We start from the raw sequence: 15,690 nt of genomic DNA, 5'->3' as shown, positions 1-15,690 counted from the left end.
AGATTTGTAACCTACACACGTTAAATTGCTTTCAGAATATGTTTGTAATCATTTGTTATCAAAAGAGTCAGATTAAGTTCCTTTTCTTGCAGCTCAGCGGAGAATATTTGAGAATAAAATTGGTGACAATGCAGGTCCAGATCCATGTGCTATACTTAAAACAAGCCCTATGATGGTTTGACTTTTCAGGGAGCAATTTGATGTTTCAGAGTTTTGGTATTGGAATCCCTAAAACACATAAAATGGTGAAGTTAATTAAAAGGCAACACTGTGTAAATAAAAGCAACCACAATAAAAACAATACATAAGTGACAGACCAGATCAACATAAAGCTGGCTTTCTTGTCTCTGCATTGCAGGAAAAAACTTGTAACAATTTTTAAAATATTTTTATGTAAAAGCTGGATGTTGTCAGCAATAAACAGAAACCTCAGCACACTCATTAATATAATAACATTGGTTTAGTCTATTATACAAGAGGAAGGTTATTTATTAAGCACTGATATTTGTTTGCAATTTATAATTCCACTTTATACTAAACCAGCACTTCATAAGAATGACAATGAATATGCTTCATAACGTGCTATTTTACAATAGGCAAGCATTTAGATGGTGTGCTGTAAACTGGGACAGTCAGAAACCCTGCTTCGATCGAGGGCTGTATTGAAAGAGTTGTCACGATACATCCCACTCTTGCCAAGATTTTCAGAGAATCTTTGTGATTTTGGGTGGAAGGTACAGGGTGAGGTCTCAAATGTTGGAGGGTAAAGACCATAGTCACTGGATGTAGTCTTGTACAGTGGATTCTGTCGCTTTGCCCACAGTCCTGGATGTGTGTCTTTTACTGCTGGATTCATCGTGCAGGAAAAAACTGGGTTTCCAGGGTTGAAGCATGATTTAGTTTTTTCTTCTTGTGGATCTGGAGAGGCTGACATCACCGCAGTGCCTACAAAAAAAAAAAAAAAAAAAGAATTCACAAAACGTCAGCATTTGTACAAGACAACTTATTAAAACAGACTTTTAATTTAGTTTACGTTATAAAGCAAAACGCGAACTCAGTTCCCAAATATGCTTCCATAAAAAGTTGCCTATACCTAACCTGTGGTCACTTTAACGTTGCTTCGATTAGATGTCCAATTTTACAGCGTCACTGCCTGAAATATATCCAGATGAAAGGTTGGTGTTATCAAATCAACTTGACTACATTAAAAAGCCAATTCAAATTTAAATGTACGATGACTTTACCTTGTTGAGTTTAACTGGGGCACAGACTAAAGTCTTGGCACTTGGTTACCATGGAAATCACCAAACATTAAACCATTCGGCGAGGTAAAAAACAAACATTGTTACCTAAACTTATCAATTTTCAAAACGATTAACCGTTGGAAACATTTTCTTCTTTTTCTTTTCTTTTTTTTATTCTTTTTTTTTACGATTTTTATATTATTAGACACTTTCTTACCTTATCTGGTAAATGGTAGTGTTCGTAGTAGCAAGTGACTAATTCGGCTGACAGAATTGGAGCCAAATCGAATAATTTCCTTTGCACTTGAAGGCATCACTTCTACGTCATCAACAAGCGTCAGACTGTGACGTATTATAACATCATCTTGGCTCCACAAAGGGTTGCGAACTTGCTCAAAAACATTTAATTTGTTTAATATTTGCTCGTTGATCTCTTATGGCTATAATTTCTTATTGCTGAGTTGGCTGTCTGGTATATTTATACGGGTAGCGGACTTTAGGGGACCTTCAATACGTTCTGTCAAGAGTTAATTTTGCAACTAGCTTGAGGCTAACTCTGAATTCGATAGACCTGAATTGACGGAGTCTTGCCCCAGGATGGACAGTGAAATCCAACGAGATGGGAGAGTACTGGACCTCACGGATGATGCCTGGAGGGAAGACAGACTTCCTTATGAAGATGTCACCATCCCCCTGGTAAATGTACAAACATCTGCTGTTCATTGAACAAGTTGAAAAACGAAGATGATGGGGAAAAGGAGACCCTTTCTTCTTGTTTAAACTTTTGAATGCACACGTCCAATTGTCCAGTGTTTCAGCACTTTGTGCACAACTTGTTGTTCTTTAACATCACATCAGACCATTTGAAATGAATGAATGAATGAATAAATTAGATCTTGCTGGTGCAAAAAACATTTACATCAGCAAGATCTGCTTGCTAGATGACCACCAAGGTACCTGACCACACCACCCGAAAAAGAAATATCAGAGACTTTGTCCAGATGCTGTAGTGTGTATTTGTATCTACTTAAAAATCGGAAAAAATTAAGCTGCTGAAATTACACTTGGGCCATTGTTTCTTTCTGTGGCATTTTTATCACGGTCCTGTAAGTTATCAATATTAAAACTGAAATGCTGCACTTTTTCATCTCTTGTAGAGTGAACTCCCAGAGGCCGAACAGGATAATGGAGGATCCACAGAGTCTGTTAAAGAACAAGAGATGAAGTGGACAGACCTTGCCCTGCAGAGCCTACATGAGAACACGCCGAGCACTGGAAGCTAAAAATAATTCTGAAATCAAATTTGGACAAAAACTAGTTTGTGTACTCTATTCAAATGCCCTTTTTGCCCTTTATTGCATCCTCAAGGATGTCTTACTTTCCAAAGATTTTATATTGCAGTCTGCATAAATCTGAAGTGTGTGTGGCATTTTGGAGACAGTTTTGTATGGATGACCTTGATTTCCCTTGTTGAAAATGCAAGGTGATGCGAACAATGGACTCTACATAAAAAAATATTTGCATTGGAAATCTGGCAGCTCATTTATGGTGAGATTTGAGAATCGCTTGACAGTTGATAAAACTTCCAGCAAAAATTTCATTTTCTTACCAGACATTTTAAACTTCATTTAAAGCTGCAGAAGTGAAAGATTGCATCTCGTTTCATACTGAAGCCAATATAATATAGATTCCACTCCTGTGCTCATTTAGTAAACATTTATTTCATTATTGAAGACAAGTACAAAGTAAATTTAATAGACATCTGAAGGCAATTCAAAATTCACGCTGGCATCACAAGGACAGTAAGGGATGGTGCAGACGCCTCACTGGCAGCAGCTGGTGTCACACGTGTTTCCTTTGCAGACGCAGCCAGAGGCGCACTTGCTGCATCCGGATGGGCAGCATGTGCAACAGCCTGAGAACAGCGATAGAACCGTCAGCAAATATAGATATATGACAATTGATGACATTAAGTAAAGGTTATCAAAATAGTTTAACACAAAAAACGGGGTTCACTTAAGTGGGTTAGTTTTTACACACGTCATACTGCTAATTAAAAACAAGAGTCACCTGGGCAGATACCCACGTGTGTACAAAAAAAATGGTTCCATACAATGTTTTTGTTCCCTAAAGAGTTATGAATAAAATATGAATCTACAACGTTATATTCTGACTTACTCTTCTTGCATGTGGTGCAAGAGCAGTTCGTGCATTTGCAGGATCCTCCGCAATTGCAGGTTCCACCTAAAAAAACATTCACAAAGATCAGTTTCATATATTGCTTGCTAATGACAAATCCGTCTAATGAAGACAGTAAAACCAAAAGATCCATCCCATCACCAGAAAATACTCACTCTTTGCGCAGTCACAAGGGTCCATGATTGAGTTGATGTCGATGTTTCTTCGTGCTGTCGAGCTCAAATGAATTCGTGTTTTGGTATTGACGCTGAAGGGGAGGTTCTTTTATAGCGTCCTGAGTGACAACAGCACCGAGTGCAAAACGCGTCTGTCACACTGCCCGCAGTGGACTACCAAAGGTTTGTGCACACGACGATCTGGAGTCTCATCCCCAAGAGCGGGAACAGAGATTTCTAAGCGATGAAAAGTCATTGTACTAACAATTACGTAATACCCACGAAACCGTTTTTCTCCACGTGGTGATATTAATCTTATTGTTGTTTTTTTGTTTTAAAATGTCATAGGTCAGCAGAAAGAACACCATTATTGTCTTTTATATTCAGGTCTATGGGGAGTATCACCTGTCGCATAAGAACAACGTCCTTTATACGCATTAGCCTTTTCATGTCATCAAATATGAATAAACTCTGCAAACAAATGGTGTAAGTGGTGAATTTATTTGTGAAAATCGTGAGTACAGCTATTTGAACGCGAAGGTCAATGTGTCAGACGCACGTAAAAAATAGTAAATTAGGGCATAAACCATGATTATATATAGACGTAACCTATTTTTTTGTATTTATTTAATACCTCCAAATGTATAACATTGTGTAAAGTTTATGGTTTAATACATGTATAATTGGTAAGTTCACGGGGTTTTTTTTGTTAATTTTGTAGGCAATTTCCAAGTCGTGGTGAATTGAAATTCAACAGATTGCATAGTCGTTTGATTATTATCATTCATGTGTAACATTTTATTTTCCCATCACATACAAACAGTTATTACTCAATAAAGTTTGTCTTTGTTTCTTTGCTCTGTGCACACGGTTCAAACAAACCTCCCTGCCCGTGACGGCTCTCCGCTCCCTCCCGTTGCTCTGCACCCGGCAACCGTGAGCAAACCAAGGTAAACAGACTGTTGTATTGTGGTGCCTTTAGGTGCCAAATACGGTGGGAAATATGCAATTTACGAGTAGAGCGCACTTGACGCTCTTGTGACTTTTTGTGAAAAAAATACCACAATATCATGATAAAACCTAACAGACTATTTTTGTGACGAGGCTGTCAGCTGAGTAACAGGATTCTCTGTTGTTTTGGACAAATTATTTAAGGTTAACTTTAGCAATGACCACTACTTCACTCTCATGTGAGTCAATATAGTTATTGCTATAGTTTGTTTGTCTGCTTGTTTGTTTGTGGGTGTCCATTAGGTGTAGTTAACACGTTATCTACATTTGAAGGTCATCCATCTTAACTGGGATTTAGGAATTTTCAGTGCGACCTGAAGGTAACACTGTGATGTTTTTGCGCTCGCCACTCTGGTGGTGTTTACCCAAACCATTACTGTGAGGATACAAGCGTGTGTAATGAGCTGAGTCATTATGAGAAGTGACTGCTTTGAATCAACGGGTTTATTGCCAGAAATCGAGGGCCGAGTGCAAATTTCGAAGAATCAACGAGAATATCAATGAATAGCTAATTATCACACTACTTTCTATGCTTTAACATTATATATATAAATTCAGGAAAATATGTAATCGCGGAGCCGTATCGAATGCATGTTTTTATTTTTTAACTTGCTGATGGGAACATAATCAGAGACCCTTTGAAAGAACCCACATATATTTTTATTCTGGTGATGAGCGGTGTTCAAAATCCCAAAGCTTTATTTAAAAACACGAAATAGTATTAAAAATCTTCCAAATATTACAATTACGTTTTCAGGTTGCTCTGTAGCTATAGTGATGAATTATTCCAGCATGTTATTGAAAGTGTGGGGGAGAAGTGGACGATGATGCCTCATTTGTTCAATTTTAGTCCTGTCTCAGAAAAGTTTGTACAAAGAATTTAATTTGACATAACGGGTTGGTCAACATTTTGAAATATTTTACTTCCATTTTGTAGTAAGTCAAGTAGATTTTTTTTTTTTCAGTGGTCAAGGACAGGCAACTCACTCTGTTATTCTGCGGCACCGAAGCTGAAAATCGTTATAAAAAAGCAAGAATGCATAAATTAAGCAGCATTGCACACTGCACACTTGTTTGTGTCAGGAAGTTCCTGGGGGAGGTATCTCTTTCAGACTTTTCTTATTGGATAAATCCTTTTGCTTTAGCACAAACATATATTAACACCATACACTATTTTTAAAACATTTGGTCATAATTGAAATTGTGTGTTTGTTTTTTTTAATCAGTGGTTGTAAGAATGATGGTGCAGTCTATATTCTGGGGCACTGACGCTGAAGATTGTGAAACACAAGCAAGGAACCATAAATTAAGACAATTTGCACACTGCACACTTGTTTGTGTAGCCGCAAGAGGACACAAGCCAGTGTCTTATTGTGCCGGTCCCAAGCCCAATGGGGAAATTACTTTTTTTACTGTACTGTATACTGTACATGTCTTTGTGTTATGTACAGGATATATTTGTGCAGGCCCCTGAAAAACACAACACACAAGGGGCCTGCGAGCATGCAGTTAGTGAACACAGCACAACAGTAAATGGGGAGGGAGAGTGAAGGGCAGCCACTTCTGGTAGCGCCCCAACTGAGCTACTTGTAAGGGGACGGCACCATGCTCAGGGGCGCCTCGGCAGTGACCGGGAGGTGAGCCGACACCTCCCACAGTCAGCTCACACTCCGATGTCAGATGTCTGGTAGGAGCGGGAATCGAGCCGCTGATGTCTGGGCGATGTCTGGATGGAAGACGTCTGCACTACCGCTGAGCCACTGCCACCCCACATTCTATATGTACAGTTTTGAAGGAACGAAGAACCATTCATTAATCTCAAGACCAAGTGGAACTGTTGTTGATGATGGTTCAGTGATATTTGATTTACTGTGGATAATTGTACTGCACTAAAAATGCTGGAGCAATATCATTACTAATTACACATAGGCTTCCCCTCATGAGAATTAAAATAGAAAAAAAAAATTTTTTTTCTCATTTTATTGTCACAGATTCATACAAATGCTGAAATAAGTGTTATCAGTGAAAAATCCCGTAAGGTTTCAGGTTAGAGATCATCATATATTCTAATAAAAAGTCTTAAAAATATGGCTTAAATACTTTCCCTGATGTATTTGTTCTGTTTCAGGGAAAACTGTTGTACATATTGTGTTATGGTAAAACACCTCTGGGAGGTTTTCCTCATGACAAGATGTTTAAAGCCAGAAAAACAAACCATCACTGTGTTTTCCCTGCCTCCTCCATGCGCATGCGAGTACAATCATGCGGCCCCTTCTTTAGTAAGACTGATGGGTGTCGATAAGAGCCTCCTAAATGATCCCAGAGTGTAAAATATTGTCCATAGTTGTAGTTGAAGAAGAGATGGTGGTCTACATGGTGAGCAGCACCGTTGATCAAAAATATCAAGGGTCCGTGGATGCGGTAGTCTCCGTCGTGTATGGAAATGGTCCAGATGTTGACAAAAATAAAAAGTGAGAGGTAGACCACCTGAAATATAATTATTTCAAATGTAAAAATATGCAGTGAAGCTATAGTCTTCATAATATGAAACACTGTTATTGATTCAAACATTAAATGTTTAATGAGTTAGAAGCAGTCCAAGCACCTTGTGGAGGGGGAAGATGAAAGGGTAGACATGATACGGTAAGCTCTGCAGGAAGCCATCAAGTGGGTGGAAGGCATGACTTGCAAAAGGTGTGGGGATCTTGAATATATGATGCTGCTTATGTAAGTACTGAGAGGAAGAAACACAAATAGTTTGAATATTTAGTGAAAAATAAATCAGGGAAGAATGATACTCAATAAATAAAATGTTATCTTGAATTAGAATGAATGCTGGAAACGTTGCAAGTTGCTGAGATGTAGTTTAGTGATTGAGACCTGCTTGGGAAAAATAATATCCATCTCAGTTTGGTACATGACCATTTACATGGTTACAGTGCAGTAAGTTGTGACAATAGTGTCTTCTTCACTCATTGAAAGTGAAACGCATTCTCCTTTTTAAGAAGAAGAAATGTACTTTAATATTGTTCCATTTTTATGGAGGCATTTGTCCATTTAGCAGCTAAATGCTCCACGTTTTGGACGATCGTGTAGCTAACTTTGTCTAATTTTCTGCTACAGAAGTGTAAAGTGGATTCACCAGATCGCATTCATAGGAGATAGTTTTTGGTTTTGCACGGTTGAGTGTCATGGCTCACATTCAACCGTGCAAAACTAAAACAACAAGCTGAAAAATGCTAATGTGATGCAAATATATGATTCACTTTGGATTCATCAGTCTGAGAAACTCAGTGCACCTTATGTGGTTAGTTGTTCTCTGTTTATTTTAGAACATGTTCTGAGCATTTTTTGGTCACAAACATGCTGAAGCTCACCTTGTAAATGAGCTTGTGGTGCATGCATCGGTGGATCCAGTAGATACACATGTCAGTGAAGAACAGGAAACCAGCAATGCTAAGGAAGACTCCAAGCCAGCCTGAAAAAATAAAAAAGTAGACTAATAAGTCTCATTGAGACCAATTGTTTCACAGCCAGTTTGTAGAAATAACAAATATCTGATTTCATTTGACTATAATAATATTTGACTATAATTAGCTAATTTTCAAAGTAAATTGAGGTTTGATATGAGCTGAAGTCTGCATTTAGTTTAATGTTTTTACATAAATTTCTCACCCATTGGAGATTCGTTGATGTTTTCATAGAGTTTGCTGTGACCTCTGACCTCCCAGAAGAAAAGAGCCACTGTGGGGAAGCTCATCCAGAAGATGGAGACAGTTCCCAGTTGAATCTCTTTTCTGACCTGGTTCTGTCCTCAGTTCACAGACAAGGACAAGGAATTGGGAGAAGTTTGCTTTGGAATTTATCTCCGGGTTTTATATTCTCATAAATGATCTTCAAAAAATGGTTTACACAGCTTCTTCATTCATTAACAGTTAACTTTAGAAGAATAAAAATCTATCTGTTTGCAGGGCCTGGTGCATGTGACAGCTCACCTTTATAAAGTGTGGATGCTTCATGAGATTGTGGTCAAACACATAGTAAAAGCTAAGAGCACCAAAGCCCAGGTAAAGCAGCTCTGCTCCCAGGGTGGTCACCACCCACAGGGTAATTATCTGACGCAGTGGACCATCTTCAGACCACGAGGCTGGGTAAACATATGGAGTGAAGACGTAACTGTCCGCAACGTTCAGCATGCAATCCATGGTTCAGTCTGTGTGGGGATGAAATTGTACAGTATGACCAATCCTGAATTTAACCATCAGTTAACTCACAAGTTAAGAACCCCAGTTAATCTTACCCAACCCTGCTGAACACACCCTAAGGTTATAGATGCCAGCCTCTTGACCACACCCACCTTGCCCCCACAAACAAACAGAGAACAAAGAGAACCAATGAAACTGTCAGCTGAACTTAATTTTATTCTATTCTGTTAGCTCCTTTACATGTTTGTAATATCTTGCTTGTTATTCTGAAGTTTAAATCTTGGCGTAGAAGAAATCACAGGAGGTGGATGCATCAACAAGCGTGTAGAGAAAAATCCCAATCTAATCATTCATCCATTTATCATCCCATGGCTGAATAAATTACCAAATAACATGTCATCATGTTTAAATGTACGCAAATTATTTGTTCAAAAACTAAACCAGCCGCATTTTTTTCACCGCTATAACTCTCTGTGAAAGAACATACCAGCAGTGATATAAAGGGACGTGGTGTTATGTGTCATTGATAAGCAATCAGTTTCTTTGCAAATAGTATTAAATGACTGTCCCAAGTATTAAATGACTGTCCCAAGTATCCACCCTTTTATAGTTAATCAACAAAAATCATCTTTAATTTCATTCTGGTTTTATTGCTGTTATTCTGATATATATTTTTTCTTCTATTCAGATGAAATTTGCCAGTCATCCTATGGAATCGCTCAAGTTAAATAATTTTTACTGTGCTCTCATATTTATTGAAATGATACAGTTTAATTGTAAATATCTGTGGTGAATCTAAGAATGGCCATGCTTTACTGACCTGGTTTACTAACCTGCTTTAGGACTGGGACCAAACGAGAGTGAACTATCCTTCCTACAAATTAATTGAGTCGTCCATCTTATTCACCCAGCATTTCGTTGACATATGATTTGCGGCGGATAAAACATCATCTAATGAGATATAGCATTTCTTGACAGAAGAATCGCGTGCTGCTTTTCTTGAAAATTTAATGTAGAACTTGTCTTTGCAGTAAACGTATGTCAAGAGGATCCACGGACATGCAGACATATCACTCCTGCTGGAACAAGATCCCAGCATGCTCAGCAAATATCAAGGAGCTCAGTAACAGCAAGACTAGATCTACCAGTCGGTCTGCTCGGTTTTTGGAGAGCTTGATGGATCATGTGCCATGCTGGGGGTCAAGATCAAATTCCCTCAACTCTGTCAGCCCTTCACACACACACAGGCACACAGACAAACACACGGACATACACACGCACACGCACACGCACACACACACACACACGCACATACACACAAGGAGAGAGATAGCTGGAACACTAGTGGGAATTGAGTTTAGGCTCAGATTGGGGCCCAGTGAATTCACAAATGGGGTCCTTTTGAGTTTACCAAATGGGTTTGACATGAGCAAACCCATCAGTCCGATATTCAGAAATAAAATGTAAAAAATAAAATAAAAGGAAGAAATACTTTTACACCAGGTAAACACCTATGGCTCCTTAGAGCTAAGATAATTTGAGATTAAAATAATACTGGGTCTGTCCCTCTATCAGGAGGGCCTCACAAATTGTAGCCCAACATTTGACCAGTGTCATGAAAGAGGAAGAACTTCCTCAATCTATCAATAGGGAAATTCCTTCTACACAATTTGTACAATATTTTTTCACACATATGAATGACATACTGTTTTGTGAAATATTTTTATGCAGGTCCGCGGAGGTGGGTACACAGAAAACTCACACAATTGATCAACGAGACTCCTATGATGCTAGAGTATAATGTATAATTTATTCCACGCAGAGCGTAGAAATACAAACAAACAATAAGTACAAACAAACAAACGAGCAATAAGTCAAAAGACCTCTATGATGCTAGACTAAATGTGTCGTTTAGTTCCCGCAGCGCATAGCAATGCAAACAAACAATTCTATGATGATAGAATAAACTTGTAGTTTCATTCCCCACAGAGCACAGAAACAATTCTATGATGCTATAATAAACTTGTAGTTTCATTCCCCACAGACATAGCAATAAACAAACAAATATTTGGTTGAGCTAAGGCAATATTTGGTGTTATTCCAAATATGTTTCGCCTCTTACCTTGACACAGGGAAGGAGAGCCCACAATCCAGGCAGAGTAGCATCAACCAGGCTGGGCGTCCGTACGTGACCCGCAGCTGACTCTGACTGGAGTATGAAACTCTTTACCTTTTATACCTTTGAAGAAGCAAGGCCTGCATGCGAGCAGGAATGGCCAGTTCCAGCCCGCATGCACCCCTCCCTTCGGTGGTACCCCCAGTTGAGGAAAAACATCACTATCTTTTCGTTACCCCCGGGAATGCAATTTAGAGGCTTTCACGCACTGTAAAACATCTTTATTACACATTGGAATGCACCAAAACAACAAGTTGACTGAAAACAGGTCTCCATTACACTTACACACACAAAGACATACAGTGCAAATGTGGAAGAGATGATGAAGTCATGTGCAGCCAAATGGCAGTGACCTCGGAGCAGTTAAGGGTCCAGTGCCTTGCTTGAAGGCACCTTGGCTGTGTGCAGGAGGTGCCCTACTCTCGAACAAGCCAACCATCATTCCCAAAACCAAGTCCCCAAGAACTGATCTACTGTTGCCTGGAAAAAAAATTCTGAGCCAGAACACATCCCTTCCCTTGTCTTCAAACAAAAAATGCCAAATGAGGTTTCACTGGGGTTTATTAAAGTTCTATACTACAGAAGTGCACCTCTGGTTACGTGTGCAAAGGAAAAACTTCAGATACCAGCTGCTGTCAGTGAAGAGTATAGAATCTAGAGTGTTTATAGCCCCAGATCATGGTAAATTATTGTAAACTGATTTCTGGAAATATTCACATCTTTACCTGTTTTCAAAAAGCTGATTTGTGAATGGGTGACTGCAGTCAGAGTAGACAAAATGAATTAACAGGAGTCGTCCTGTTGTCCAGTCATTCCTTGTTATTCACTGATTTCACCCCAATCTAGATTTTTTTTATTTCCATTGGTCACACCTTACAATGACTCAGCTCATATTATGTCTCCACTCAATAGATGAACATTCTGGAATCGTCTGCGGACGTGTCTGTGAACGCATCGTGAACTCGCAAAATTCCTCTTTCGATTCATGAATCCGTGTGCAAAGTGAGCGAGTGACAACATGTTCTTTGCGCATCGCAATATGTAGTGAAGTTGTTTAGCCCCTCTGAATAAAGAAACTATATTGTATTTATAAGACACACAATGCTTTTTGTATACCTGAAAATGAGACACTGTCCCAATATCTAATAATAATTACCTGAATGTAAACACTCATTACTGAAGGTCTAGCGCCCCCCCCTAGAGAAACAAAAAAGATCTCCAGAATTTTTTCACATAAACCACTTTGTCCTCGCATGGGAAGTAGGAAGTAGTGCGCACAATTTACTACACGTCTGCGTGCAGCGTCACATGTGCGTTTTGCAGCCGGCTCAGCTTGAACCATATAAAAGAGGGACGCATTCACGTACCATCATAACACACGGTCGTTTGAAGACTCTCATCCACACGAGGAAAAGTTGACTATAGCTGAATAATGGACCCCTGTGACTGCTCAAAGAGTAAGTTTTCAATGGTCATGACTTGCCTCTTCATATTGACTCAGATGTCTTATATAGAAGTTTGTTATTAGCAGACAATTTGAAACTGAATTGAATGGACTTGTGTTTCAGGTGGAGGCTGTGGCTGCAAGGGATCTTGCACCTGCAAGAGCTGTTGTTGCTCCTCATGCAAGTGTAAGTCAGTCCTTCTCCCGACTAAGTATTGGCATCATTATTCTTATTTTCCATTTTGCAGATCACTTGACTGTTTCAACACTTCTATTTTTGCAGGCTGCTGCTCATGCTGTCCATCCGACTGCAGCAAGTGCGCCTCTGGTTGTGTGTGCAAAGGAAAAACTTGTGATACCAGCTGCTGTCAGTGAAGAGTCAGATGCTGTGAATTTCTCTCAGGATGGCACTTGTGGTCCTTTTCACTTTTAATCAACTGAAAAAGTCTGAAGACTTTTTAACTGATGATATATGATCTAATTAAGTAAAGCATTCCAAATCAAAGAATGCATTGTCTTTGTTTGGCTTGTTGGTATGGTATTTTTGGATTTGACATGAGGATTTTGATTCAAGTGTGTCTGGAATATAAAGTACTCAAACAAGGGTTGTCTCAGACAAGGCAGTAGACAGATTAAAGCTCCTGGGCCTGCCTTGTCAAATACTAATTTGTAAGACTTGAGGGCGATTTTTGCTCGATGCGACAGTACTTTAGCAATATTGATCAAATTATGAAGCAATTTACTGGACAATTTAATTCTCAAAACATTTTGAAAACATATCCTTTGGGGTGTCTGGCTAAATAGACATAATTAAAATTGAAGATGTATTATAATTAAGAGATGAGGCTTTTTAAAAATAAAATAAATAAAATATACAGTGTGTGTATATATATATATATATATATATATATATATATATATATCTGTATATATATATAGGCTGATTACCTCCATGCCACGCTGCATTGAAGCACTCACTTCTGCAAAACGATTTCCGACCAAGTATTGAGTGCATAATTGAACGTAATTATCTGAAGGTTGACTGTTTTTGTATTAAAAACACTTTTTTTTTATTGGTTGGATGAAATATGCTATTTTTTTTAGATAGGGATTTCTAGTTTTTCTTTATTTTTTTGCCGAAATAATCAATATTAAAACAATAAAATGCTTGAACTACTTCAGTTGTGTGTAATGAATCTAAAATATATGAAAGTCTAATGTTTATCAGTACATTACAGAAAATAATGCACTTTATCACAATATGCTAATTTTTTGAGAAGGACCTGTATTAGCTCCTTATCGGCCCTAATAATTTGGCAAACAAACGAATAAATAATCACATTGTGCAAACGGTTGTTTTGTCATACTTCAGACACATGTTTATCTTGGACTATCGACTGATGCCACACATTTAATTTAATGTTACCGGACTTTTCCACTGGAAAGGGTAAACTGGGTTCAATGGAATTTCTTTTAACTTTGGTCTCCGCGGACCAAATGTAGAGACATCAGTTTCCGGTAGGAACTGTAACGGTGACGGACACAGGAAGTGTGTCGCACTTCGCTGCTTGACATAGAAGTGTTGAGATTAGCTGAACATTTGTTAATAATTTAGACATTATCTGATAAATGTAAGTGAGTCGCCATGCCGAAGGTCGTGTCTAGAAGTGTTGTGTGCTCGGACACCAGGGACAGAGAGGAATATGACGACGGAGAAAAGCCTCTTCATGTCTACTACTGTCTGTGCGGTCAGATGGTTTTGGTGCTGGACTGCCAGCTGGAGAAGCTGCCCATGCGGCCCCGGGACCGAGCCAGGGTGATTGATGCAGCCAAACATGCCCACAAGTTCTGTAACGTGGACGTGGATGAAAATGCGTACATAAAGAGAGCGGAGGGGATCGAGAGGCAGTACCGCAAAAAGTGTGGAAAATGCGGTTTACTGCTGTTTTACCAGCACCAGGAGAAGAACAACCCAGCCACATTCATCGTGGACGGCGCCGTGGTTAAGTTTGGACAGGGTTTCGGCAACACAAGCGTCTACAGCCAGAAGCCACCGGAGGCTCCAAAGAAAGTTCGTGTGATGATGACCAAGCGGACCAAAGACATGGGCAAGTTCAGTTCAGTCACAGTTTCCACCATCGACGAAGAGGAGGAGGAAATCGAGGCCAGAGAGGTGGCGGACTCTTACGCTCAAAACGCCAAAGTGATCGAGAAGCAGTTGGAGAGGAAGGGCATGAGCAAGAGAAGGCTGCAGGAGCTGGCTGAGCTGGAAGCCAAGAAGGCGAAGATGAAGGGCACCCTTATTGACAATCAGTTTAAGTAGAGGAAATTCAGCGAGGGAAATATTGTTATTAATGAGGTCCTGAGTGGATCAGTAAACTGTTATTGATTGGTGGTTCGTTAGGAGCGGTACAACACACCAGTACATAGAAAAGACAATGTTCGGACTTGTTCAGTGCTTTTCGTAGAACAATGCTGTTGCTAATTTTCAAATAACTTTATTTTTCAACAATCAAATGACTCAATAAACTTGTTTTGGGATTTTGTAAGACATGTGCTTGGTGTCATCTATAGTATGCCTCATCTAAATCATGATGGATTTGTGAGTCCAAGGTCATTAGCCTTAAATACATGAAGGGTTCTTACATGTTTTGGTTTATACATTTTAAATATGAGTTTATTTCAAAAGATGACTAAGGAGAAATGGCAGGTGCAGTCATAAAAATGGGTCAAAACAAAACGTGTCAATGTTCGTAATTAGTCACTTAGGTCAAAATCTCCATCCTCAAATATGAGGGGGTAAATTGTCCATTTTTCTGACAAATTTTATACAATTCTAAATTGCATTTGTAGAACAGAATGTTTATTTTAGCTACTGCACAAAGTCTACCAGCCTGTAATGAACATTTTTCTTGTTCTTAGGAAAATATTAATTACACAATATTCCGTACAAGTAAATGCCATCAGCAATTTTGAATTGGCCATTAGGAAAGACAGGTTGATTAATACAGTTCATAGTAATGAATTACATTGGTTTTAAGCTCATGTTTGTGTCGTTTCTCCGCCGACTTTTTCTTTTCATAAAAAAAAACTTGAATATTATTAAAAAATGTACATTTTCACCGAGCAAAAATGATTTTTTTGTATAATAATGTAGTAAAATAATAATGTAAAGACATTTCTTCAATATTATCACAAGGTTAAAAAAACCCCATTAAAATCTTTTAAAAAGTACCATATGTGTTAATTTCAACTT

At 38.7% G+C, this 15,690-nt stretch overlaps 5 protein-coding genes across 6 annotated transcripts; 3 read left to right on the top strand and 2 right to left on the bottom strand.

Annotated features, from left to right (window-relative positions):
• The first annotated feature begins 1,592 nt into the window (after nt 1-1,592).
• anapc13 (anaphase promoting complex subunit 13) lies at nt 1,593-2,806 on the top strand. The gene is made up of 2 exons (XM_068313073.1): nt 1,593-1,940; nt 2,402-2,806. The coding sequence occupies exons 1-2, from the start codon at nt 1,842-1,844 to the stop codon at nt 2,525-2,527; spliced, it is 225 nt and encodes a 74-aa protein (XP_068169174.1). The 5' UTR covers nt 1,593-1,841; the 3' UTR covers nt 2,528-2,806.
• A 139-nt stretch (nt 2,807-2,945) lies between these two features.
• Nucleotides 2,946-3,691, bottom strand: LOC137593948 (metallothionein B). The gene is made up of 3 exons (XM_068313074.1): nt 3,599-3,691; nt 3,423-3,488; nt 2,946-3,159 (listed from the first exon to the last, which is right to left on the bottom strand). The coding sequence occupies exons 1-3, from the start codon at nt 3,621-3,623 to the stop codon at nt 3,068-3,070; spliced, it is 183 nt and encodes a 60-aa protein (XP_068169175.1). The 5' UTR covers nt 3,624-3,691; the 3' UTR covers nt 2,946-3,067.
• Nucleotides 3,692-6,660: 2,969 nt separating this feature from the next.
• Nucleotides 6,661-8,941, bottom strand: LOC137594375 (lathosterol oxidase-like). Of its 2 annotated transcripts, XM_068313809.1 has the most exons (6): nt 8,910-8,941; nt 8,605-8,822; nt 8,285-8,417; nt 7,987-8,087; nt 7,215-7,343; nt 6,661-7,096 (listed from the first exon to the last, which is right to left on the bottom strand). In XM_068313809.1, the coding sequence occupies exons 2-6, from the start codon at nt 8,812-8,814 to the stop codon at nt 6,827-6,829; spliced, it is 843 nt and encodes a 280-aa protein (XP_068169910.1). In that variant the 5' UTR covers nt 8,815-8,822; nt 8,910-8,941; the 3' UTR covers nt 6,661-6,826. The 2 variants fall into 2 exon arrangements, with proteins under 2 accessions (XP_068169910.1, XP_068169909.1); XM_068313808.1 differs by lacking the exon at nt 8,910-8,941 and having other exon boundaries at nt 8,605-8,899.
• Nucleotides 8,942-12,279: 3,338 nt separating this feature from the next.
• On the top strand, nt 12,280-13,539 carry LOC137594009 (metallothionein-like). Its single transcript, XM_068313183.1, has 3 exons — nt 12,280-12,447; nt 12,559-12,621; nt 12,718-13,539. Exons 1-3 carry the CDS (start codon nt 12,423-12,425, stop codon nt 12,807-12,809), a joined length of 180 nt encoding a protein of 59 aa, XP_068169284.1. The 5' UTR covers nt 12,280-12,422; the 3' UTR covers nt 12,810-13,539.
• Nucleotides 13,540-13,977: 438 nt separating this feature from the next.
• steep1 (STING1 ER exit protein 1) lies at nt 13,978-14,985 on the top strand. The gene has a single exon (XM_068313457.1). It carries the CDS (start codon nt 14,080-14,082, stop codon nt 14,755-14,757), a length of 678 nt encoding a protein of 225 aa, XP_068169558.1. The 5' UTR covers nt 13,978-14,079; the 3' UTR covers nt 14,758-14,985.
• Nucleotides 14,986-15,690: the final 705 nt, after the last annotated feature.

Source organism: Antennarius striatus, chromosome 4 (assembly GCF_040054535.1).
Source record: "Antennarius striatus isolate MH-2024 chromosome 4, ASM4005453v1, whole genome shotgun sequence".
Taxonomy (NCBI): domain Eukaryota; kingdom Metazoa; phylum Chordata; class Actinopteri; order Lophiiformes; family Antennariidae; genus Antennarius; species Antennarius striatus.
The sequence above is the reverse complement of the archived record's forward strand: the minus strand, read 5'-3'. Positions and strand labels throughout refer to the sequence as shown.

Coding starts and splice junctions, on each gene's coding strand:
- anapc13 (XM_068313073.1), top strand. CDS start 1,842: ATGGACAGTGAAATCCAACGAGATGGGAGAGTACTGGACCTCACGGAT. Junction 1,941..2,401: donor AAGATGTCACCATCCCCCTG/GTAAATGTACAA, acceptor CATCTCTTGTAG/AGTGAACTCCCAGAGGCCGA.
- LOC137593948 (XM_068313074.1), bottom strand. CDS start 3,623: ATGGACCCTTGTGACTGCGCAAAGA. Junction 3,489..3,598: donor CCCTTGTGACTGCGCAAAGA/GTGAGTATTTTC, acceptor ATGTTTTTTTAG/GTGGAACCTGCAATTGCGGA. Junction 3,160..3,422: donor TTGCACCACATGCAAGAAGA/GTAAGTCAGAAT, acceptor CGCTGTTCTCAG/GCTGTTGCACATGCTGCCCA.
- LOC137594375 (XM_068313809.1), bottom strand. CDS start 8,814: ATGGATTGCATGCTGAACGTTGCGGACAGTTACGTCTTCACTCCATAT. Junction 8,088..8,284: donor CATCAACGAATCTCCAATGG/GTGAGAAATTTA, acceptor TTATTTTTTCAG/GCTGGCTTGGAGTCTTCCTT. Junction 7,344..7,986: donor ACCACAAGCTCATTTACAAG/GTGAGCTTCAGC, acceptor TCTTCCTCTCAG/TACTTACATAAGCAGCATCA.
- LOC137594009 (XM_068313183.1), top strand. CDS start 12,423: ATGGACCCCTGTGACTGCTCAAAGA. Junction 12,448..12,558: donor CCCCTGTGACTGCTCAAAGA/GTAAGTTTTCAA, acceptor CTTGTGTTTCAG/GTGGAGGCTGTGGCTGCAAG. Junction 12,622..12,717: donor TTGTTGCTCCTCATGCAAGT/GTAAGTCAGTCC, acceptor CTATTTTTGCAG/GCTGCTGCTCATGCTGTCCA.
- steep1 (XM_068313457.1), top strand. CDS start 14,080: ATGCCGAAGGTCGTGTCTAGAAGTGTTGTGTGCTCGGACACCAGGGAC.